We start from the raw sequence: 25,061 nt of genomic DNA, 5'->3' as shown, positions 1-25,061 counted from the left end.
AACAAAGTTGTGTGGTGTGTTATCAAAGTAAATATTTACAGATGAGTTTGCTAAGATCTAGAATAAAACTTGTTTGTCTTCTGCAATACATAGTGGCACAAGCTGGCCAGTATTATGTTCTGAAAACCTAAAAACATGTGCTTTTTTTTTTTTTTCCTCCAGCATGCACTGCCTTTGTGTTAATGGACTATACTGGATTCTTGCCCTTTCCTAGAACCACAGGCTGGTGGAGCTCTCAGTCATAAAGAAATGCCCTATTAATCCAGTCCCACACAAACAGTTTCACTCTACGTAAACTGTGTATTTGTCCCAGGCATCAGACTGGACTCATGACTCTGCAGGGCACACAGCCCACATTGGGAACCAGCTCCTTCAACACCTTTCAGCTCCCACAGTCATTACATCCACAGCATAGGTGGGGGGGATGCAGTCCTGTTGCCCAGGAGAACCATCTCCTTTTAGGCCCTAAGCCCACAAGTCTCCCTCACCTGACTGTGGGCTTGGGTTTAGTAGTTTAACAGCTTGCCTGGTCAGCAAGTTTAGGGAAGCATTTGGACTCAACCCTCCATCAAGCATGAAATATGAACACACACATCAAAGTTAATTAGCATCAACAGTCCCAAAACTTTCTCTCCCCATCTGACTTCCCTTCTCCACTCCCTCAGAGTAAAGGGTTGACAATGTTTCTGCAGGAAACAGAGCACAGATCTGTTATTAGGTCATAGATCCTAATTGCCCTTACTACCCAGAGTTAGCGTACTCCTCCCAATATCCTCATCTCAAATACCAAATATCCTCATCTGTTATATCGCAGAGCACAAGCTTTTCCTAGAAACTGGACTTAAACTGCAGGTCTTTGCTCTTTCAGGGAGGGGTATGGCGGCTGCCACCCTGTTTCACAACAATTTCAGTGAGGATTGTCGAGGTTTGGCCCATGGGGTAACTGCATCCAGTCCCCAGAAGTGACGACGGCCTTAGCTTAGAACAAAATGATTGTACCTGCTCTGTGAGTACACTATTTAGATTACATTAAATTCAACACTGTTTTCTAAATTTCTTCCTAAGCCCTTAGACTGACAGTGGGGTTATGTAATCTCTGCACAGGCTACGTGTCTTCCAGTGGACTATTCCTTACAATTCTATCAGCATCCCAAAGCACCCAAAACTTCAGTTCTCCAATGCTTCTAAAGACATTGAAAATGAGCCTATTAACTTCCAACATGAACATTTTTAAGAACAGCTGTGCTTCTGAAGACTGGTGACTGTTGACTGATTTTCCTGCTATAATCATAAAGGAAGTTAATTAAAGTTACCAAACCAAAAGGTGCCAATTGTGCCTCAACCTCAAGAAGCCTCCACTGAAGGGTGATGCTGGCCTGTGCTTGTTAGCAAACTACATCAAAACAGAACACAAGAATTATCCACAACAGTCCAACAGAACTATAGCAGATGACCTCAACTCAATCTGGCCCAGCACAAACTATTTGCAAACAGACAAGCAGAATGCTGAAAGGACGACTTTTTTCAAATTATTCAGGTAGCTCTATTAAACATGTATTTCAGCATAATCAGCAGAGACCTACAGAAAATCCTCGTGAATTTCGTTCTCCGTGTCTGGATATAGTCTGTAGGCAGCTGGGAAGAAGTGGGTTTCAGAATGCACATTCCTGTGCATAGTTACAAACATTAAAAAAAGGGCTACGAACATTAATGTGCTCAAGAAAACATCAGAGGAACACTAAATGCTACTTGCTTCCAGAGTCAGCATCTGGTAGGCTGGGAGCAGTATGAAACCATAACTTAATTTCATGTGGAAATGCAAACTCGTTGTCTGATAAGAAACAAATAAAAAACTGTGAGAAGTTCAGGAGGGGTTAAATTCAAGAAGGTCTCTTCAGTACATCCTTTCATTGTGCCTAACTGTAATACACAGTTTGCTTTCTAAACTGCTGTCTAGGGACACTTTGAGGACTAAAATATAACACTTTCTTATAGTTAATATAGCAGGAAACTTTCTGCAGCCACTTTCCTCTTGTGGTCCAGTGGAATCATTCAAGAAGAGTTTTATACATCTTGCAAGATGTTTTAGTGGCCTTTCTCTGCGCTAAGGCCCAATCCTGGATGCTGCTGGCACTGCAGGATTTATATTCCCTAGCAGATGCTCTGCTTCTCACAGGATCCTTGTAGGCGTCAAAGGAAAGCTGAAACTCAGCTGAAATATCTGGTTTGTCTGTTCTTCGAGTACCAATTAGGGTTAGGGATTAGGGATGGTGGGCCACTGAGAGAATCCTGCAGAAACCCAAGCTGCTTTGGAGAAGACACTGGAAAAGATGAGAAATATCTGCTTTATTAGAAGAGGAGGAAGGAAGGAAATACAACATATGTAGGTAGCATGGAGAAAAAGGAGGAGTATGCATGTTCTCTCTTTATTCTTTCTGAAGAATTCAAATCTGACTAATTTGCACCAACATGGAAAGCAACTGAGACCAATTTCACAAGCATTTCTTTCAGCCATCAGCTTCAGCAAAAGGAAACTTTGTCCAGCACCCAGAACTGCACTGCACAGCAATGCCAGTACTGCTCTTCATGAGACTGCATGATGAACTGGATCATGCAACCGATCTCAGTTTAAAAAGATAAGCAACTCAAAAAAGGGGGTATTTTTAAGCCAAATCAGTTCCCCAAGCACACAGTCTAACAGAAAGCTAAACCGCCGTAACAGAGGAGGTGGTGCAGAGGTGGGAACTACTATAATAAGAGCCGCCAGTGAAGGAAACATGCAGGAAAACAACACTCTCAATTCTGTCTGCAGTAAACAATACAAATTAAAAAAGCAAAACTAGAGTTTCAAGAAACAGGTTTTTTATTTATTTATTTATTAATTGACCATGGGAGTTGCATCTACTCAAAATGATATTTCACAGTTTATACGTGAGTATCTACAATGAATACTACTCAGCGCAGCAGAACCACAACATTTCACTTTCTGAGAGGTATACATAAAAACCAATAAAGTGTTCTCTCCGACTATCATGAAGCATTGCCAGCTCTAACACCATGTGGATGCTGAGTCCTTCAGAAGCTTAGAGAGAGACTTAGAACTTGATCCTGAAGCAGAAGCAAATGATCCAACATCTCTGAATAACATTACCTAGTAAATAATACTATTCAGAATGATCCACCAATGTGGACAAGAAACTCACACTTGCCTACCTAGCGCAAAAAGAAAAACTGCAAAAGAAAGGAAACTGGGGGTGAGAGGTGGAATCCAGGCTACCTTTTCCATCATGCTATTAAAAAAAGATAATTTACTTCATGTACCTATTACCAGGTACCACAAACAGTGTCGGACCTGTAGAGTTGCTAAGCAACCAGTTACCTATTGTTTTTTTTTTTCTTTTTTTCCCAGGCTGTGAAAGAACTAATGGCAAATACGTTTGGTGTGTCCCTGGTTAGTTCTACGTTGTTTCTAAGACACCCTGGGTATTGTGGAATGTCCACTCCAACAAAGCCACAGTAGGATTAGCTCTGAAGCCTTAAACCCTTGCACTGTGCTCTGTGGGTCAGAAAAGTTCATTTATTAAAATTGCTAGGACACAGACTGCAAGCAAGAGCAAGATTTGGTAGCTGAACATATGTAGAAAGGAGTTTATGCCATCCTCATTTTCTGTTGAGCAGTTTGTAGTTAAAGGGGCGTCCTAGAGGGAAGATCTAAGTACTTTATTCCTCCACTGGCCTTGAAGGGTGTTACTAAAAGAGCACGCATAGGACTATACACTGAAGGAGGAAAACTTTACTGGACACAGCACGTCATTTGTCAGCCTGTCAAAGATTTAAAATGACACAGTCCTGCCCAATTCTATTTTTTCCCTCCCATTCTAATGCCCGATTTGTTTTTTTCCAACAGAAATGAGCACTTGCAGTGGATATAATTGCATGAAACTGGTCTGAATTATATGAGCACTGAAGTTGAAGATGAAAGAAATCTTAGTTTGATTTCACATTTAAAATTAATTCACAGAGTCCCAAACATGTCTTCTGCTTTTCTATGATAGAGACCATTTATGCCTTCAAATTATATCAAGTATATAGATACATTTATGCTTACCATAAGGTTTTTCTTCAGTTACTTTTCCTGTAGCATCCAATGTATCAGTAGCTTTGCCCAGTAGTCCAATAGCAGTGTACTTCTGGGAAGGAAAAAGAGAGATAGTGAGTCAGGTCTTCAAGGTTGTTTCTTTTTCCTTTTTTTTTTTTTTTTTTAAATAAAGACTGCAACTACCAAGTATTTCAAATCAGGACAGGAAGAATACTATCTGAATAGTCAATCCAGCACCTCTGGGTAAACAAAAGTAAAGATGAAAAGACATGGAACTAAACAAAAAAGTAAATCCTGCATTACATGTGCCTATGATTTCAGTTTTAGAAACCCGAGGAAGAAGCAACATGGAATCTAATTTTTACTATAAATACATCAATATCATAGAGAAAATAACAGGGTGGTAAAATCAAAGTCTCAGTGGGGTGTCATATGTCACTGTTGAAGCAAGGCACATAGAATACCTTTCACACACAATTTTTCTGTTCCTTCACAATTTAAAACAAACAAACAAAAAAAAAAACCCAAACAAAAAACCACAAAGACCTTTACTTGTGAAAGTAAAACACCCACTTCCAAGGCAAAGCACTACAACAGTTCTGCCATGAAATGCAGTGATATGCAATAGCCTAAAGCCAGAGTTTTGAACACATGGAATTTGATAATGACCTTGTGACCAGTACAAGGAGTGCAAGGTTATTGAGTGACATCTCTGCTCATCATGGGTTCTCCGGATATTTCTGTTTCAGAGTTTTTCAGGGTTCTCTAAAGAATTCTTCAGTGTATGTGTTTGTAGCTTGCAAGATGGAATTAACCCGTTCCCAGGCCAGTAGCTCTTGTCCTTATTGCATTTCACCTGATGTCCTTGTTTTCCATGTTTTCACCCTAAGCACTGCCAGGCTGTGGGCATATGGCAGAATATGCTGAAGCTGACAGAAGGCTTCCCATGAACCAGCTGCCCCATGTCTTTTCACAAGGCTGCCAACACATGAAGACTCACTCTGTAACATGAGTTTGGGTCAAGTTTGGAGATACCTTCAGGTGTTAAAATCTGTGGTTTGATCCACTGCCTGTCCCATTCCATTACCTTTCCCTCAGCCCTGTGTTAAGTCCAGGGGCCTTCAAAGTAAAGCATTTACATAGCCTGGGAGAGAAAAATCAAGGTGTTCCACAGACCTAACTCCCAGTAAGGTTTCAATGAACTTACTCCCAACTGAGCTAATACAAATTAGAACTAAGTTGTAAAAGGACTCATCTTCTAGAATTTGGTCGATCAAGTTCTACTGGAACACATCCAAACAGGCATAAGCACTAACATTTTACTCTTTGATGCAATGCATCCTTTTTCATGTACTTGTGAAGTACAAACAAGCTCAAGTAATAATAGTGTAGGCATATAAATCACACCTACAAAATGGGACTACTAAGACATGCCTTGATTTTGTTCCATGTGACAACCTGCCACTTCAATGTATTTCTTCAAACTGCCACAAAATGGAAGCAGGAGGAATAGTCAGACAAAAGGCAGTGAAGTGCAGACTTTAATACAAAAATAACTGTATTATTTGCTTACCATATTAAGGCTACTTTTTTCCTAAATACTGCAGATGTCCAAATCCCCTGGTAAGTCTGCAAAATTAGGCATTTTAAAATCAAAATCTTGAAGTTTACATACTTTTGGAATGCACGGAAAAGAAATGAAAGGAAGAATGAATGAAGGCTGCTCCACAACAAGTATTTAAATAAACTTTAAAGTATATCATCTGCTTTTAGGACCATAAAATTGCCTGCTTTCCAAGACATTTAATGATCTAGTTCTTAACATTTAATAGCATAGCTAGAAAGAGACAATATTCAGCAACCATTCTAAAGGTTAATAAAAACATGTGAGATCTTCATAATTCTAGCATGATGAATGATCTTAGCAGTTCAGTGAAACTCTAAATCTGAAAGTTTGAACCCTCACCCACCAACTTCATGTTTCCAAATCAAAGTACTGATATTACTTCAGTCTGAATTACTTTCTTGCTCTTAATTCTGGTTTTGGCTATCTTGCTTCAGGCTGTTACAATAGCATGTTATATTTGACCTACCAGCAGCAGAGATAATATCATAGAATCATAGAATCATAGAATCATAGAATCATTTCGGTTGGAAAAGACCTTCAAGATCATCGAGTCCAACCATTAACCATGCCCCCTAAACCATGCCCTGGAGTACCCTGTCCACTTGCTTTTTGAATCTGTTTATATGTAAACACAAACTGTATGAACAATACAATCCAAATCTCAACACTTGACTTCCCCTTTAATTTCTGCAAAAAGGGCAAAAAGCCATCCAATTTGTAAAAAGAGCGTCCTTAAAAATGAGTCACAAATCCCAATTCCTTACAGGAGCCTTTAAAGAGTCACAGAAGACTCAGGCCAGCAATGCAATAATCCACAAAGAAGGCTATAACAGGTCAGGAAATTAAGAATTACAGTTGGTTTATGATCAGTCTCTGGAGTGCCCTTGGGTATCTACAATTATATATCATAATTCTTACTAGCCACTTAATAGGGTTTACGTCCCCTTTGTTAGTGTGCAGGACCTGGAACTTGTAAGTGATAACATGAGAGTCCAGGCTTAATCTATTGTTCCTCTTATTTTTTGTCAAAATTCAGCATTAACTCTCTTTAGACTCTGACTCGTAGTGCCCTCAGAAGCACCCAATGGATTCTGAGTCATTTAATAAGTCTTTGGCGACCTCTTCTCACCTGTGTTGGCAATCATTTATTTCTTCCAGTTTTATAAAATACATCTAGGGGCATTTCTTCCTGTACTCTCAAACTACAAATCACTGCAGGAACACAGACAGCAACTGCTCACAACCACGCTGCCTTCAACCCACTCAACCCGAAATAAAAAAAGCAAGGTAGTAGGTGTTGCAGGCAGTGGAAAAGCCTAGCAAGTGCAGAGTGTGACAGGAAATGTCCCTATATCGGCAGCTCGTCAGAGAACACTCTGCCAATCAATAGCCCCTACATCCTTGCCCCCTACTCATCTCAAGAGACCTAGACCCAAACCATTTAAAGATTAAAAGCAGCACCTCAGCTTCCTTACGGGATTCCACAACATCCAAGTGTAGCGCATTAAAAGTTAAGATCAAGCATTCCCAGTCACAACTTGCAAGCACTGCAGCATCGTGCATTAATTCCAACTTCTAATGGTGGTCCGCATTATCCCAAAGCAGAACCTCGCAATTGTACAACAGTATAACAACCCTGAGGGCATACAGACCTTCCCAAAACTATCCTGCATCAGGGAGTGGCTACATCTCTCAGCCGTCTAGAAAACCATTTTCTTGACATTATGGCAACTGAAACAAAAGGCAGCAAAGCGATCAGAAGCCCTCAAGTATAAGCAACTCTCATTCACACCAGTGAGGAGACAGCCTCAAAAAGATACTTTACAGTGACAAACCACCGCACTCTGTCAATGATAATGCGAAAACTCTGTCACACACGCTGGGGGATGTGGTGGATGCAACCTCAACAAGACCAGGAAAACAATGAAGTGCTTTGGTAGTCATACATTTGCTACCATACCCGTGACTAGAAAGATATATGCCATAAAAGCCAGGACTGGAGAAAGAAAAGGATTACAGCAACCCCTAAGAACCAAATTACAAACCCTCTAATAAATCTGACAGATCTTGGGGAGAGGAATTTTGGTTTAGAGTCACAACCACAGGGCACAGTCAGAATTCTCACAAATAATAAACCATATGATGTTTACAATAATATTTTAGTAAGAGAATAGCTATCACTTGGCTTTTTTCTTTCACATCCAGTTTCAGAGAAATCCTTATACTAACACGGAAAGGGAAAGTATATCCATAAAAAGAGAAAAAGGCATGACTTTATCAGTATACATATTTAACTGTGAAAGGAGGAAGAGGAGGAGAGGAAGAATCCCCTCCTGTTAGAGGGGCTGTACAGCCAGCATAGCTATTAGCTGCACAACCCACCCGGGGGGGCTCCCAGAGGCTGAAGCCCCTGGGCTGACTGCCAGGCATGTCTGCCCCACTTATCAGTGCAAATGCCAGACAGACCATGGAACAGAGCTTCTCAGTTTTAACTGTTAATATATCAAAGTTTTATTTGGAAAGAAGCCAGAGACTTGAAATCTCAAATTATAACATGTCTTAAAAGCTTTTTCAAACATGGAGAAGCAACACTTTGGAAGAGCTAGACAGAAACACAAGTAATTATGAAATAAGGTCAGTAGTTGCTGTCAGGAAAATTTTAAGATGGCTCCCACTGCAAGAATTTCCCAGGCAAGCAAGCTCTCTGGAAGAGGCAGTTCATAAGAGTTCATCCAAGGATGACCCATTTTCTAATCACAGCAGCAACTGAACACAGAAGTGTAAAAGGAAAATAAATAAATAAAGGCTACAGTCCCCTGTGCAAGAGACTGAAAGCTGGGAAAGAGAAGCCATATTCGATAGAAACAGAAAGTCAATTTATGTAAACTGATGTCTGCGTGTGGCTGACAAGTTTGAGGGAACATAAAACAAAACAAACAAACAAAAATACCAAAAACCAAGTGCTCTAGAGAACCTGAAGGAAATCAGAGCAAGCACACAGCAGGCAAGCACTGATCAAAATTAGTGCTCCTGTGCCAAACCCATTCAGTCTGCACGCTTGGTGCGAGCACTTATAGTTTTGTAGACTTAGGCCACTGAGATAGTGAAGAGGCCTTAAACTCTCAGTTTTACAGTGACGTTCAGTTTGTGTGTAATGATTTCTCAAGCACAACTAAGGTGCTCTGGATTTAATATTTACATAACTGATATTTGTTGTTTGTATGACATTAGCAGCTACCAGTTGTTTCCAGTATGCTAATCACCCACCAAACCAGAGGAGTACAGGAGGTAGACAAGTAAGCTGGAAAAAAAAGAGGGTTGCCATAGTTTCAATTATTTTCCAAAACAAAGCACTCTCACTAAGCAGATTCCAATATATTAAAAGCACAGAGCCCTAATCTCTTAAAAGCAGGTTGGACAGAGGCAAAATAAAGACTGCAGGATGAGGGAGGAGTTCCATATTTTACAATAGAGCAAATTCAAAATTATTCAACACCAAACATGTCCTCTTAATATACACAAACATTACAACTTCTCTACCATTCATTTTTTTCTCCTGAAAGAAAAAAGCTGGCTTTGTGCTAAGCCTGCACTAAATTTTATTTACTGCTAGCCGCTGTAATTGTACTGTCATTGCTGAAGAACTGTCTGATCTTTACTCTTGGACTTACGGGATTTTCTGACCTCTTACGTCAGCTTATTTTAAAAGTTCAAACATATAGGGTGACCAGATTTTCAAGTTGAAGGACTAGAACCACCTGTAATAGGGAAACCCACAGAAGATACTTTACCTGGAGTTCAGAGAAGCTTTAAGGTGGTAGCTAAAAACTGTAGCAAGTTTAAATTTTGGTGTTAGAGGAAGGGCGGGAAAGGGGGTGGGAGGGGGAACAATGACAGGAACACTAGGTCACCTGAGATAGCACCATGGCCACATGTCACTTATAAACACAATACAGGCTCACAACATCCAAGAGGGGATGCTGGCTAATGGGCAAAAGTAAAAGTGACTGCTTGTAACTCACAGTCTCTTTATGCAAACCTTTCTGACACGTGCTCTCTGTGGAAACCTATCACACTCACGAAAATGTCTCAGGTTGGCTCTTAATTTCATCTTCAGCTTCAATACCCAATCTTTACCTGTTTCCTCATTCTGTCTTCTAGCACCTACACCACAGATTATACAAAATAAACAAATATGACCTTCAGCTTCTATCTGAGAAACAGAGTTTTAAGGAAATTCATAATTCTCTGTCCAGAAATTTAAGATGGTCCTTCCAGGGGGGTAACACTTCATAGGTACATAAAAATTCACAGATAAAACTGAAGGCATGAAAGCCTTTAGGTGAATTCAAAGACACTGCTAAGGCTAAGATCAGTAAATTCTAAAAGGCAGTGCTAAGAGCATCTCCAAATTACTAGAAAGGAACACTACAGGAAACATGCAGAATGGCTAGTTTAAATCTGTTAACATCTTTTTTTTCTGTGACTTTTATTAAGGAGAAAAAAGCCTTGCCATGTTGCAGTCTTGATTTTTTTTTTTTTAATTAATACAAGCAAGAACTACATGTAGCACAGACATATACACAATTATAGAAAACTCAAGAGGAAAGAAGGTGACACTGACCTTGTGAATGGAAGAACAGAAAAATCACACTAGAGCACGCTCTTAAAATATTCTGCATTTTTGGAGGAAAGAGCTCCTGCAGCACAATAGGTGCAGCCTCCTCAAGATTTTCAACAGTTTAAAAAAAGTGTGAATATTAATAGAGCATGAAGCTGAGCTATTAATAGATTAGGCCTCTGGGGTGAGCATAAAAGAGACTTGAGCAATATACAGCATGTAAAGCCAGCTTACTAACGGTATCACTGCGGAAAAGTGTGTATCTATACTATTTAACAGCTGCTTCTTCTACAACTTTGTTTTGGGGATACTGGGCAGGGCAGGAAGGCATAGATATTCAAATCAGCCTCTTCTTATGATTTGTTAACAAAAAAAGCAGGTTAAAAAAATGTATCACATATTTTGCAGTAACAGGTAATGAAAGATTGTGACAGCGTGTAATACGTAAGGGTCACATTTAAGACCATTTTATCCAGCTAGCACTTTAGCCCTTCCTGATTCCTGCATCCTCTACCATGCAGGCTTAATATTCTCTCAATGCATCTTGTTTTGTACAGACACCACTCCAAGTTTTGGTAACACCTTCTACACATTCTCAAAACACATCAAAACCAACATTATTCATGCATTTTCCCAGCCTTTCTTTTATATGAGTATTTTCCTTGTGACAAAATAAGGAAGATGACCATCCTTTTATAAACTGACATTGATCTCTAGTTAGTATCTTGAGGCATTCAGGGAACAAGAAATTCATTGTCAGTAACGTAAAATAATACACACAGGATAGAAATCAATGCTAAGTTTGCATAAACAATGATGGGTCTCTGAACCAACCTTCTCTGCTCTGGAAAGAGGTTGTGGAATTACAAGAGAAAGTTCTGGTTCTGCAAAACTTTCTCAGGTATCAGTAGTGATTAAAAAAAAAAAAAACAACAAACTACTATAGCAGTACTTGGATATAGCTGTTACAGACATAAGTAGGACAAGTTTTATTAATAGACATGACATCTTTGCACTGTACTGTGCAAACATACAAAGAGGTATTCCTTGAATGTTTGCACAATACTGTAACAAATACCATGTAACAGAAATGTCAAAACTTCTCTGTCCTACACCTCTATTTCAGGAATGCAATATACTTCATCTAACACAAAATGGTAACTAAATTGGTGAAATTAAGCAACCACTACATGTCAGGAAGAATTCACCTAGCTAGTCTACAAGGGCTGAAACACATCCATCTGCCTGTGGGTTAACATCTCTCATAAAACAATCGCTCCATCTCTGATCTGCCAGCCCTGTTCCTCAAGGGAAACCTATAAAACACCTTCCAAAACAAGCCAGGGAACTAAAATTCATAACTCCACTGGGTTCAGAAAAAAAACATGGGCTCAAAAGAGACATTGGATTTATGGCACACTGTAACGTTACCTCACACTAACCCCTTCACATGCCACAATGTATAATCTACCAGACTCTCTCCTTCCCCTAGGAGATAACCTTATCATCTCTTTCTTTCCTCTCCTACCTCCCTTGTAAGGAAACAATAATTTCTTTGGGCTTGAACAGAGGCAAAGTAATGACATTTTGTGTAGCTACAATCCATTTTGCTTAAATGAGCAGGTCACATACTGCACTTTTTTTTTGTTACCTCTCCCATCTCAATAAAGAAAGAAACTCAGTCAGACCCTTGGTTATTGCGGATAGGATACCATAAACAAAGAGGTGTGAGAATGTAAAAGGGCATGAACCACAGAGTGAAAAATGAGAAGGTGTTGAAGATGAAAAATTTCCTAGGGAAACAGCTAAAGAGCAAACAAACCACTTTTACTTGGATTCCTCCAAGACAAATACAGACAGTTGGATATGATAATACTGCAATTCAGAAGCAAAAGCCCAACTGAAACCACAGATGAACACAAGCAAGATGGGATCTGAAGAATCATCAAGCAAGCAATAACAGTGCCCCTCGCTTTGTGACCTGAAGCTTGGCTGATCGGTTGTGAACAAAACCTTGCTACCCCACACAGGAGATAAATTGTTTTCTTACTCTATTTTTTTAAAGCAGGTAATAAAACGTAGCCCATCTGTGCAGAACAGTCTTGGGGTCTTACTTACAATTGCTTGCCCACACAGAATTGTTGGTATACCACACTCACAAGCATTAACTACTTTTTCTTTCAGAAATGGTCTAAAAGGTACTTACTTCACTAAATTCCAAACAAAGCTGAAATACACTCAGTTTTGAAGTCCATGGTTTCTATTTTAGATCTGAGAAAGGGCTTGCATATCTAAATGCCTAGTTTTCTGTACTATACCAATTAGTCTAACAAAAAGTATTACTACTACCCACAAATCTTGCCCTTCCAAGAGAATGTTAAAAATATCAGAATATGAAAAAGAAAACAGAACACATCACTATGCACTGTATAAATAAGTAGTTTTGGTTTTATCAGCTCCAAAAGAAAGCAAGATGAAGCTTAGCTGGTGATACTGTAGAGAATTTTTTAAGATTAAAAGTAAGAACACACACCACCAAGAGGATCCTTCAGAAAGAAAGTCAACTCAATTTTCTTGCACTCGTAACTCAAATATATTAACTGGAGTACAAACTGCTTTTGAAATATATTTTTTTAAAAAAAAACAAACCTGCAGTGAGGCTCTTTAAAAAGAAAATTAGGATTTCCAAAGAAATAACACTTACACCATCATGGTGTGCATATTAATGTGCAAACACACAAATGCTGGCAGAAGAATAGAGGTCTCGGAGATGCCGAGTTCTTATAAGCCTCCTGAAAATAGGCAGAGAGGAAATAAATCTATTGCAGCTTCCACTAAGAAAAATGCTCCAGAGGGAGCCCCACTGTACTACTGGATACCAAAGAGTCCACATGGGACTTTGGTGTGTAACGAGCTGTAAACAAACAAAGTCACAAGAAAAGGCTTCATTAGTTCTGCTTCTTATAGAACTACTAGATGTGCTTTTTAATGCATTATTAATTCATTGAACTCATTGCCAAAAGATGGAAGCTAAGGACTTAATTAAAAAAAAAAAAAGAATTCATGGAGAAAGCTAGCAAACTTTATGTTTGAGAAGTTAAGGGATACAAATTAAAGCCTAATTTTTAGGACAGTAAGATAATCACAGGAGGTAAAGAAACAACCTTCTTCATGGACACTTTGTTCTGCAGCATCTGGTGCCAACCCTCTAGAGAAAAAATTTTGCAATATACAAACTCTAATCCCGGAATCACGCTGCAAGAAATAACTTACATGTGTCTCAGAAATCCTCTTTGAACCAATTCCTGCTCAGACAAGCCCTCTCTCATAGGATACAAGTGTGACTGGCAAGTTTTGAGACCTGATCACTGAACTAGCACTCATTTTCCACCCAGGATTCATAAGAACTCAAATTTTAACAATTATAATAAATTGAAGCTGTCACATACCAGGTCACTGATGTATCTTCATTCTGCCCATAATCTCTTTTTCTCTTTCTAGTCCTTGTGATCAATTGGAGTTTGGGTTTTACTCTATCCAGTGATTACATATTTTTTTAAAATAGTATTTCATTCTGGAGAAGCCACAACTTTTGAGATTAAATTTTCTATTTTAACTAGTCCTTGCCCAAGCTTGTGCAACCAGTGCAAAGTACTCAGGCAATTCCCCTCACGTCACTGAGCACTTGGGGTTTCAGATTGTATGTGGACCATGACAAGAAGTTGCATCGTCAGATAAAACCAATACGCCCATGCAGTAATTTCAAGCACAGTTTGATGGATGGCCAAGTTCTGGCTTCATTCACACTAGCATGACTCAAATTCTCTTAGGGTGAACCCAGATGTTATCTCACTGAAAAATACACAAGTTAAGCATAGAACCGAAGTCTGAAAATTTCAATTACCCTGTTTTATCCCACCTAAAAATAAAGGCTGTATGTGTTGGAAGACATCTCCTCCCTATGGAAAGTATTAGAATAATGAAGAATTTCATTGCTTACTGCTCTTCCTTTTTTTCTTCTCTGAAGGGTCCCTGATCATTTCCCTCATAGCTTCTATGTAACAGCACATTCTGGTAGATGAGAGGTTTTAAAACAGGATTACTGCTTTGGAAACTGTGCTCCTAGCTAGCATTTTCTAACCCATCTACCCCCCCCAAAAATCACTTCTACATCGTGTTTGAGACAGATTAGTCACCCATAAGACCGAGTTGTTCAGAAACAATTTACCATAATAAAAATTGGTCCAACCCCATCATGTTCATTTTACTGGTGAAGCAGGAAATATTTTCTCATTCTACTATCTTTATTTTGCGAACATGATAAAACAATTTCTCTCAAAATGATGCAGTGCAAAAAGTCCAAGCAAGACCAAGTCCAAGTCCCAGAATGCAAGAAGGAACAGTGCTTCTCCTATGGAACATGTATTAATTGCTCAGTATTTAAATTCAGATCCAAGGGGATTCAGCTTCTCCCCCTCACTTGGAACATTTGAAACAAAATAAAGCAAACAAACAAAACCTAAGCCAGCTTGCACATATTTTTATTTCTGGATAAATATTAAGAATTCAATGAGAAATCTGGAACACTAAGTAGGTATTGCCCTTGGCTGCACGTTTCTATTTGTGTTAATTCATAAGGAGGTCAAACCAATGGAGGACTAGATTTACACTGAAAGAGTAACACTACTTGTATAATGTGTACGAGTTGCAAACCAAGTGATAATGTTCAGAGCTACCACATAGAGTCAGGAAAGTTTCACACAACGTTTGGGAAAAAAATCAGAAATAGTCCAATCTCTGGCAGAGCCACCATATGGAGTTTACTGCAGTAACATAAGTTTTGGCCACTCAGCATAGCTCTGCTGCCAACAACGACAGACTGAACTATTTCTTTACAAGATACATTCCTATAACCTGTCCTGGGTTCGGTTGCAATAGAGTTAATTTTCACAAGAAGCTGGGAGGGGGCACAGCCAGGACAGCTGACCTGAACTAGCCAAGGGGATTTTCAATACCATATGATGTCATGCTCAGTATATAACTGGGGGAGCTGGCTGGTGGTAGGAGGCATAGCAGCTCGGGAACAGGCTGAGCATCAAGTTCCCAGTGGTGAGCAATTGCATTGCACATCACTCACTTTATACATCCTTTTATTAATATCATTATTTCTTCTTCTCTCCTTGTGTTGTCCTATTAAATTGTCCTTATCTCAACCCACGAGGTTTCACCTTTTTCTTCCAATTTTCCTCCCCACCCCACCAGGTGGGGGAGGAGTGAGCGAGCAGCTGCATGGTGCTTAGCTGCCAGCTGAGCTTAAACCAGGACATAACCAAACAGTAAATTCTAACCAGAGAGGCTCAGACAGTTCATCTGAATCTTTATGTAATAAAAGGAACAAAAGAAAAACATCAAGAAATGTCAACAAACACTTCAGCATCCACAGTGGTAAAAAAAAGATGAAATAAGAGTATTAACTCCTAGCACATGGCATGGGATGCAAAAAGATACTCAAACCTATTTAGACAGTCATGGATTTATCTGTATCAGATCTCGTTACATTATGAGCCACTGTTGTCAGTGTTGTCAAAAAAACAAATAGGCAGGTATCTTTGGGAGATCCTTCAACTTCCTTAAGCCTCTCAAATTACTGTGTGTCTCATTTATTGAAGTACAAACAGAAAATAGGAAAGCAGAGACAAGACAAGCTCCAAATGAAGGCTCACGACTGCCATGCCACCTGGCACAGACGTTACCTACCTCACACTCTCTGCCACATCAGAACACACAAACACTTGCAGTGGAAGACCTGATCTACTGTTAAGGATGTAACTTTGCTTGCCTCATTGAATCAAGGTTCACAGCCTACACCTATCTAAGGACAGGTGAGAGCTGATGGATCTAGCTGGGGTAGCTTACTGGACTGCCCCCACTGCCCATTTCTCCTTTGTGTTCCCCTCCGTTGCCCCTCAGCAGCAGCTACAAGCCTTCTTGAGCTATCTGGGGACAACGTTTGGCTAGATAATACTACTGCCTACAGGATTTCACAGTGAAGTCTTCACTCTCTTCTGCCAAAAAGGTTGAAAGTACTTCATCCATCACAGCTGTTTTCACTGTGAACATCAGCTTAAGAGAGACTTCAGTTGCTTCACGTGTTTTTAAATCAACAATTTTCACACACTTAGCTATGATGACTTAATTTAGCTGGAGTATTTCAATGCCTTTTTTTAACTTAAAAGTTCTTTGAAAGGAGATGTCAGGTGGCAACTGCTTACACTTCCACTGTAAATCCAGCTCCAGCTGCTTACTGCAGGTTTCAAAACACAGATGCCTCTGAAATCTGGTCCTATAAACCAAATGCAAACCCATTACAGCCAGTGCAGAGACTGACACTGACTACAGTAAGTTTTGGATCAGACTCTACAGCTACGTCCTTTTACCCTAGGTGTATTGTCTTCTGCCAAATTATTTGCCTTTGAGTTGAACTGAAGATTGTTAATCAAATTCTACCTCAAGCTATCAGTTCAGCACCTGTAAAGAGCTTAAGTGTTCAGACCAGAAGAGAATGGGAAAAATAGCAGAATAAAACGCATTAGAAAGGCTATCAATTTGCTGAGCCCACTATTGACTTTCCCAGAGTCTAAGATGAAATTTGGATGGCTTAATTGATTTCTCCATCTGTCATTCTTACCTAAACTTCTCATTTAAAAATAATGGCTAAACCCACAGGGTTTTACTTGCAAAGAAGGAATCAACACTGGTAGATTATTCTTGGGAGTACATGCACTTGTTTGTGTATGTAACACCTACAATCTGGAGTGCACTCACCAAAGACACAGTACAACTAATCAAAAGCAGCAATGAACAAGATTGCTATCTGTCAAGGCTCCAGTCTGGGTTATCTCATGCAGCCACAGGGCTTTTGTTACCTTTGGCTTCTTACAGGTGCCTATCCATGCATTTGTAGACCACCCCTCTACAGGAGCTGCAATCTGGAACGATAGCTACTATCACAAACAACAAACACACTTAATTCCAAAAGGTGCCTCTTAAGGCCTCATGGTATTTAAGAAGAGAGAAAAGAAACAGAGACCATCTGTTACTACAAGCTAAATAACAATTATGTTATCTACACATAACGACCAAAAACTGAACCATCATACACAATTACAGCCCAAAAACATCATTTACAGTGCCATCTTCATTACAGTTTTTCTCCTTTTTTTTTTTTGTTGAAAACATTAAATAGTATAGAAATCTTCCTGTGAAATAGGAATTTGGTCTTTATTAACATTTTGTAGAAAAACCAAGACAAACAAAGTTTTTAAAATAACCATTCTGGACATAAAAGTCTTAATATCAAATTTCTGACTAAATACAAAAAGGAACTGAAGTACACATTTAAACTAAATATGCAGGATGGTTGAGATATTTGTCTATTGATGCAGCTCTTCATTGGAAGAAAACAAACAAACAAACAAACAAACAAAAAACCTCACTAATACAAGTCATTTAGCATTCCTTACCTTGGAACCTGCCAACATAGTTCTCAGCATTTTTGTTCCTTTTCCAATACCAACCACTGCAAAGACAGAAGAAGAAATGCCACTTCAAAACCAGCTCTGCAGTTCCCTTCTTCAACACCATTCACTACTAAATATTAAGCTAGTCAGAAATACAGCTTTTCATGCTCTATTAGCATATAGTCAACACTTATAAGAAAGTATCTCTGATGTTCAAACAACATGGGACTAGTGAAAGGAAAAAAGCCTAAAGCAGAAGATAAATAAGCTTCACCTATTGTTAAAATGCTTTAATTCAACCCCGAGATTTATTTATCTTTTAATCACCACAGAAATGGATAGTGCGATTAACACCATCTCTGGTTTGATGAAGGCTATGGCTCACTAATAATGAATCTAGCCTTCACTGTAACTAAATAGCCCTTTTACAGGTTGATAGTGACCAAGAGTAATACAGCCAAGATAGCACAATGAAATTGTTTATCAGGCTTACAGCAAGAAAATAAAATAATCAAAAAGTCCAATTGCCTCTATCAAAAATCTTTTATAATCAAACCTTCCTATTATTGTGCATGTACAGACTACCATCTTTTCAATCTTAAACCAGTATTCTGCAAAACAGCAATCAGTTTTTCATAAAAGACACAGAAAAAGAGCTCTATTTTATATTTTACTTTAAAGCTTTTTACAACAGGGTGCTTTCCTTGAATATGTTTTCCTATTGATTTTCTCCACATACAGCAATTCAAAGAAACAACGAAAATTTTATAAGGAAATTAGTTTTGTGTACAACTCATGGAATAAGCAACAGCTAGGTCCTTGATTTTAATAAAACTACAGGAGTTAAGGGAGCTTGCAGGAAATCAGCTTTGTGTTAGCCAGAGGCCAGTACCAAAAGCATCAAACTGACAATGAACTTTTTTTTTTTTTTAAACAAATACTTGTGCTCTAATGCTTCTCAATCTTTACACTCTGAGACTCATTAGATTACTTCTTACTCTCGATTACTTCTCCTCTTGTTCCTGAGGGTTTTTAGTCACAGATGCCCTTGTGCTTGTGCTTTTGTGTACCTTCAGTTCAGCCTGTTCCTGTCATATTTGCCAGATAGGGAAGAGCTGCAACAAGGCTGAGAAAAGGAGATAAGCACACAGATAAAACTTTATAACCAAGCACTTTTCTTGCAATGTGATGACATCACTGACACTTCAACATAACTGCTAAGCTGAAATTTGCTGAAGAGTGTCAAGAGATTCAATAGAATAATTTTAAAGAGACATTGAATGCTTTTGTGAACAAGACACTAACAATTTTCCCCATTAATCATCAGCTTGTGTAGCATGTGTATTATTGAAAGGTGACATAAACTAAACTTGCCAGACTACACGGAGTGTAACAAGGTTTAACTGAATTTTTAATTTTGATACTTTTTCATCTTTTCTTCTACTATGGAAGCATAATTCACAACTGCCATATAGAAACAAGCCAATTGTTTACAATTCCCATTGTACAGCAAGAAACACTAAACTGGAACCACAGCCCTAGACTGGTATTAAAAGAAGATATTCACTAGGGCTTGACCTACAGTTCCTTGCTTCTTCTATCTGAAATATGAGACCTAACGTTGAGAAGTTGAGTCCTAGTCCCACCAGCTTCCAAATGCACTGGAAGCCACAGATGGGGACAGACAAAAGATTTTCCCTCTCAGACAGCCGTTGCTCCAGGCTCCTAGCGGTGCAGGGCCATCACATGCCACCTGGTCTGTAAGCTGCCTTTCACTTACATGCCATAGATCACTGACCTCTGTCTTCAAGGTCCTTCCTCATCTACATTTTCTGTCAGTAGGAAAAGAAATATAAAAGTATACTTTCTGATGACAAGCACTGCCCAGTTATTTGCAGTACACTTGGCACACTAAGCAAGACTCTGTATCAACTAATTCCCATGAACAAAGTTATAGATATGCAGTACATAAAACTTGGACAACAGCAGTATAGATCAAGAAAGGTTAGAGGTTTCAGAAAATAAATACTTCTATTATGCTACTGTCCATGAGGAAAGAAAGCTTTCTGCCCCACCGCCCTATTCCAAACAGCAGCACACATTTTTTGAATAACTTGTTTCTGTTGTGTCCTCCCCTCTCTCCTCATTATCTTACCCAAACCCACAAGAAATCTGGGCACATTTCCTTTCCCACTGCTCTCCAGTTTTGTCCTTTCCAATCTAGCTAACATTGATTTTTTTTTCTGTGTGTTTTGTATGGCAGTGGAATGAAAGATCCTGTGCCTTTTCTTAATCGATCCATAGCACATTAAGGTGATGCACTTCTCTGTCTTTACCAAGCACATCAAGCCCAAATACTTTTTGTCATGCCACAGGAGCAGGCTTTGGAGACTGCTGGATATCAGAGAACAGTAGGAGAAGCAATTAAGAAGCACGAGTGATTTTTCTTTTCCTATGGATCAATGCTGTTGACTTCCCACAATGAGCAGTAGCATGCTCAAAGGGAACATCTGTGTAAAAGGAAAATGTCCGCTTCGGCAATACACACAGTATTCTCCAGTGAGCAGCAACACAGTACAGGAAATTGGAACAAAATAAGCTTACTTCTAGCCCAAGAATGTTACATTTTGCAATGTTCACAGGTGACAGACAATTACCAGCCTACAGGCCTCTACCAGCAACAGTCTCAGCAAACAACATCCCCTTGAAGCACAGCTCTTCCTGAGAAATCATTACATCAAAACTCAGTGGATTTACTTTCAGTGTATACTCATAGTTGTACCTGTTGATTTTCAATACCAAAAAAGTATTTCTGTTATTTCTTCTAGCCAAGTACAGGTATAAGGCTATGATTTAAGCAAGCTGTAGTTTGCACGTTACTTATCAACAAAACTGTTGGTGACAATGTATGATATGAGAATAATCCAGCCCAATGGTCACAGCCACAGCTGAGTTTTCAACACCAGCAATTGACACATCCTGCTCCTTAATAAAATAAAGGAATTCAATAAATGGATTGCTATCAAAATTAAAAGACAAAATCTCTTTGGTGACTCCTCTTTATGATGCAAGACAGGACAGGAAACAAAAACGGTTTCTGTGCTGAGCCTCAAAAAAAGCAGCAGCTGAATTGCTCTTATACATCTTTCATTTGGCGAGTATTACAACCCAAAAGGCTCCCTCAAAATCCCAGAAAAGCATTAGTTTAAGAACAAATACTTTAGAAAATTATGATGACTATAAATCCCCCAGCTTAAGTAAAAAAAGCCATCAATTTCTCAGGTAATTTAGAATTCATTACACAAGAGTCTGTATTTTCATGTAATAACCCACAAGTTATTTCAGGATTGGGGTGGGGTGTGGAATATAACCTTCTGTTAAGAAACACATTACATGCATGTAAAAGTATATGCAGAGGAAATTTAACCCACACCACTCTTCCATAGTAACCCGTCCTTCCCGCAAAACCATAAAGCCTGCCATGCATATCCCAAATTGTTCCTCTACCTCTGATTGCATGTAGGCATAAAAATGTTTCCTCAAATCATCTTTTGATGACTGTATTTATATTTTTCATTACCCAGAACTCCTGCTGCTGCACTGTCCAAAGTTCCACCATGTCCAATTTTCAAAACCTGATTTCTTTTGTTCCCATTTGTTTGCACACCAGCTTCTGCAAATAAGAAATTGAAAGGAAGCATTATAGGATAACCTTAGAACATAGGAAAAAATAGCACATATTTCCAGATTGCTAAAGGAGATAAGAAAAAATTATTTAAATTATGAATTAGTAGTCCAGAAATTGCTGTACTGAATAAGACCGATGCTTCATCTAGATCTACTCCCAACCCCAAACAATTTGCCAGCTATTTTCGCTTAGATTCTAATGAAGTCTTACGTACCAGTATAACCAGATGTTCAGAAAATTATACTAGAAAACCTGGTGGACAGTTCACCTGAGAAGTTTCATTAACAAAGCATGCAAGAACTAGCAGCAGAGTTCCTGAAATCATCTATTATAAACAAATTTTATGCTACATAATCTGAGCAATTCCTGTTGTATTTACTTCCATGTAATGGGTCCCGTTTATTTGCCTGTATGTAGCCCTGTGAAACTCTGCAAGGAACTGAACTTGCTCACTGCTGCTTTCAAGCTGTTAGAGCATCTCAACCCACTGTACTACCTATGCAGCTGATGACTCCAGGAATTTTGCAGAGTCCAGTGCCCCTTATTTATTAGTATTAAATATGACAAATGCTCTAAGCTCCCTTACCTATTTGTAATCTCTCTATTATGCCTTTCACATCAGGGAATCAGACGTGATTCTGGCTAAATCTCTTCCATACAAAGCTGAATTGAAGTCCGTGCCTACACTACAGTTCACTACAGAGTAAATCAGCCTGAATAAGCACTCACCACTCCAAAAGTGTGTTCTCACTTCATCAGCCAGTGCCCAAAAACCCAGATTAGATGATCAAGTCCCCATATCCATTATAAAAAGAATCTAGGCTGTAGTCCTTCACACCTTTACAACGATCACACTTTTTCCCCTAATATCTGACACCCAGGTTTCCCTGCATTCAGAAAAAGCAGACTGTGCCCAGGACTTTCAAACTCCTCGAAACACTGTATTTTTCACTCATTTGGTGGTCGGGTTTTTTTAATGGCAAACGGCAATAGGAGTGAAGCAGAACAGCCTGCCAGTGCTGTGCTACAGAGATGCTTCTGACACCTGTTCTGGGAGATGGGTGCACGCTGTCCCTGGGACCATGCTCAACAGCTCTCCAAGCAAGCTAGGATCCCCTGCATTGTGCACTGCAGGGCTGGAGCTTTCTGCTGGGGCAAATCTTATCCCCATTCAAAACAAAGGCTCACATCACGCTGTACCTTAGGCGATAACAGATGCCTGCCTCAAAGTGGTGAAGCAAGTGGTGAATATGGCCTTACAGCTCACCATGCAGCGTGACCAACACACTGAGTCTCGCAGGGGCCCAGCAGCTTCACACAGTGAGCCAGAACATATCCAGCAACGACTCCATTCCCCCATTCTGGGCCACGCCACAGCTATGAACTACCACAAAAAAAAAAAAAAAAGAAAAAAAAATCAAACCCCAGTCCTCCTTTATTCTCTGAATGCTGAGAAAGAGGGTGCAGTGGCTTGACAGGGGTTGTGGTGCCAGCAGCCTAACGAACGCACACGCTACCGCCTGACGCCCATCCCACCGCCATGCCGGGCAGGGTGTCCCTGGCCGAAACGCTCGAGGGCTGAGCGTGCGTTCGCTTCAGGCCGGCCTGCTCCTGCCCTGGGACCGCAGACAGGGCCTACGCCCGCCTCCCTGTCACGATCTCCTGGCTTGACCACCAAAACCCCACCTCGGGCCTCCGGGCCCAACTCGGGGAGTCTGCACTTCACCTCACCTCACCTCAGCCCGCCTCGCCTCGCCTCGCCTCCCCCGGCCCGCAGCCCGGCCGCCTACCTGCCAGCAGCCTCTCCTTCAGGAGGTTGAGCACGCCGGCCGAGGTGGGCCCCTTGGGCTTGTACACGGCGAACAGCCCGCTCAGAGAGAAGAGCTTATCGGCGGACTTGCCCAGCACGACGCCTCCCGCCTCCCGGGCAGCCATGCTCCCGGCAGGCCCCGCCGACCCGGGGCAGCCGTCCCGCCGCGACCGCCCGCCTTCCGCCCCGCCCGGGGGCCGCTGGGAAATGTAGTCCGCCGGCGAGCCGGCCGCGGCGGGGAGGCGGTTGAGGGGAGGCGGTTGAGGGGAGGCGGTTGAGGGGAGGCGGTTGAGGGGAGGCGGCCGGGCACCCCCCCGAGGCAGCCCGGCGGACAGCGGCACGGCCGCCTCGGAGGGACCGGCGGGGCGTCTCGCGTGGGACGCCTGCCGCCGGGGGCCCTTCAGTCCAAACGGGGTGGCTGTAGGTATCGCCAGCGGACACGGGGGCTCCCTGCGGGCACCGCTGGGAAAGGTCGCTAGCCGGTGCGTGGCCCCTCAGCCGGCACGACGTTAGTCGTCGTACCTTCGTTGCCCAGCTTGAAAGAATTATGTTCTGCTGACTAGCGGCTGAGTCCATTAATCTTCCCGCCTTCCTGTGTGTCATGTAAGAGAGTACTGGGAAGGCAGGCTTCTCTCTCGCATCTCTCGCCTCCGTACGGAGGCGCAGCGTGTGCGTTTTCCTCTTCAGGCTCGATTTGTACAGACTCACCTCTCTGACAACGCTCGCAAGGCATTTAAGCAAGCTGTGCTTGAGCAAGGCACCGAGAGCTTGCGTGTTTCATTCATGCATTTCATTTAGTCATTTTTAAGAGCCTGCAGATGAAACCGTGAGGAGACACTGTTACGGGGAAATAAATACATGGTTAACTAAGGGCTATGCATGTTCCCAGTCCTTCCCGGAGCTTGAGAGAAGCAAATCTTCCTGCTGAAGTCAATGGCTGCCTCTGTACAGAGCAGGATCAAGGTCCCTGTGTGGTTTTTCAGCCTGGACCAGAGTCAGCGGCTCACCCCGTGCCTCCTCACGCCTTCCACAGCAGCTGCACGGGGCCCAGAGCTTCCAGCGGCAGGCTGCCACCGCCGCGTCCGTGAGATGGGTAATGGCTTCCTGCCACCAGCAACGCCAACCAGCCTCCCCTGCGTGCCTCTTGCACGTATTATTCATCAGGCGCCTTATCTACGTAGCCGTAATCTGGCTGTGGAAGCACTTGCTGTTACCATAAGTCGCGAGGGTGGATTCCCTGGTGAGCAGTACAGGTGGCCGTCTTTGCAGGGCATGGAAGCGAGGTGTCAGAGTCCTTCTCCAGTAGATAAAATGGCAAAGACACGCTTGGGTAAAAGGTCAGCAGGAAAATTGCTACTGATTCACATGGAGTTAAAATTTAAGCAGAGTTGTGGAAGGCATGTTGTAAACTGTGATGGAGTTTTTGTTGCAGACATGGTTTAGTCAGGCTAACTATTCGAAAACTATTCTCACCAATTCCCTGCTACAAAGAGCTTAAGCACAGATTGCTCTGTAAGTGGGCTTAAGCAAAACTATTTAAACATGACTGTTAAGAAATGGTGTTAGTAAGTTTCCGGGTGTTAGTAAGTTTCCGAGCAAGGAGGTTGCAGCCCAAGGACTGAAATGCAAACCTGTCACACCATCATGGCCAGCAGTATCATTGGGTCAGCAGACTGTTCTGAAAACATCGCAAAGG

The 25,061-nt window shown here is 41.0% G+C and overlaps 1 protein-coding gene across 2 annotated transcripts in view; it reads right to left on the bottom strand.

Moving 5' to 3' along the window:
* TRUB1 (TruB pseudouridine synthase family member 1) overlaps positions 1-23,546 on the bottom strand; it is a 36,560-nt gene extending 13,014 nt beyond the window's left edge. For both annotated transcript variants that reach the window (XM_052798395.1, XM_052798396.1), the window contains exons 1-4: positions 23,346-23,546; positions 21,448-21,540; positions 17,871-17,926; positions 4,109-4,190 (exon numbers count right to left, since the gene is read on the bottom strand). In XM_052798395.1, coding sequence (XP_052654355.1) covers positions 4,109-4,190; positions 17,871-17,926; positions 21,448-21,540; positions 23,346-23,490 — 376 coding nt within the window. In that variant the 5' untranslated portion in view covers positions 23,491-23,546. The remainder of the gene's footprint in view (positions 1-4,108; positions 4,191-17,870; positions 17,927-21,447; positions 21,541-23,345) is intronic.
* Between the last annotated feature and the right edge of the window lie 1,515 nt (positions 23,547-25,061).

This window comes from Harpia harpyja, chromosome 10 (genome assembly GCF_026419915.1).
Source record: "Harpia harpyja isolate bHarHar1 chromosome 10, bHarHar1 primary haplotype, whole genome shotgun sequence".
Classification (NCBI taxonomy): Eukaryota; Metazoa; Chordata; class Aves; order Accipitriformes; family Accipitridae; genus Harpia; species Harpia harpyja.
The sequence above is the reverse complement of the archived record's forward strand: the minus strand, read 5'-3'. Positions and strand labels throughout refer to the sequence as shown.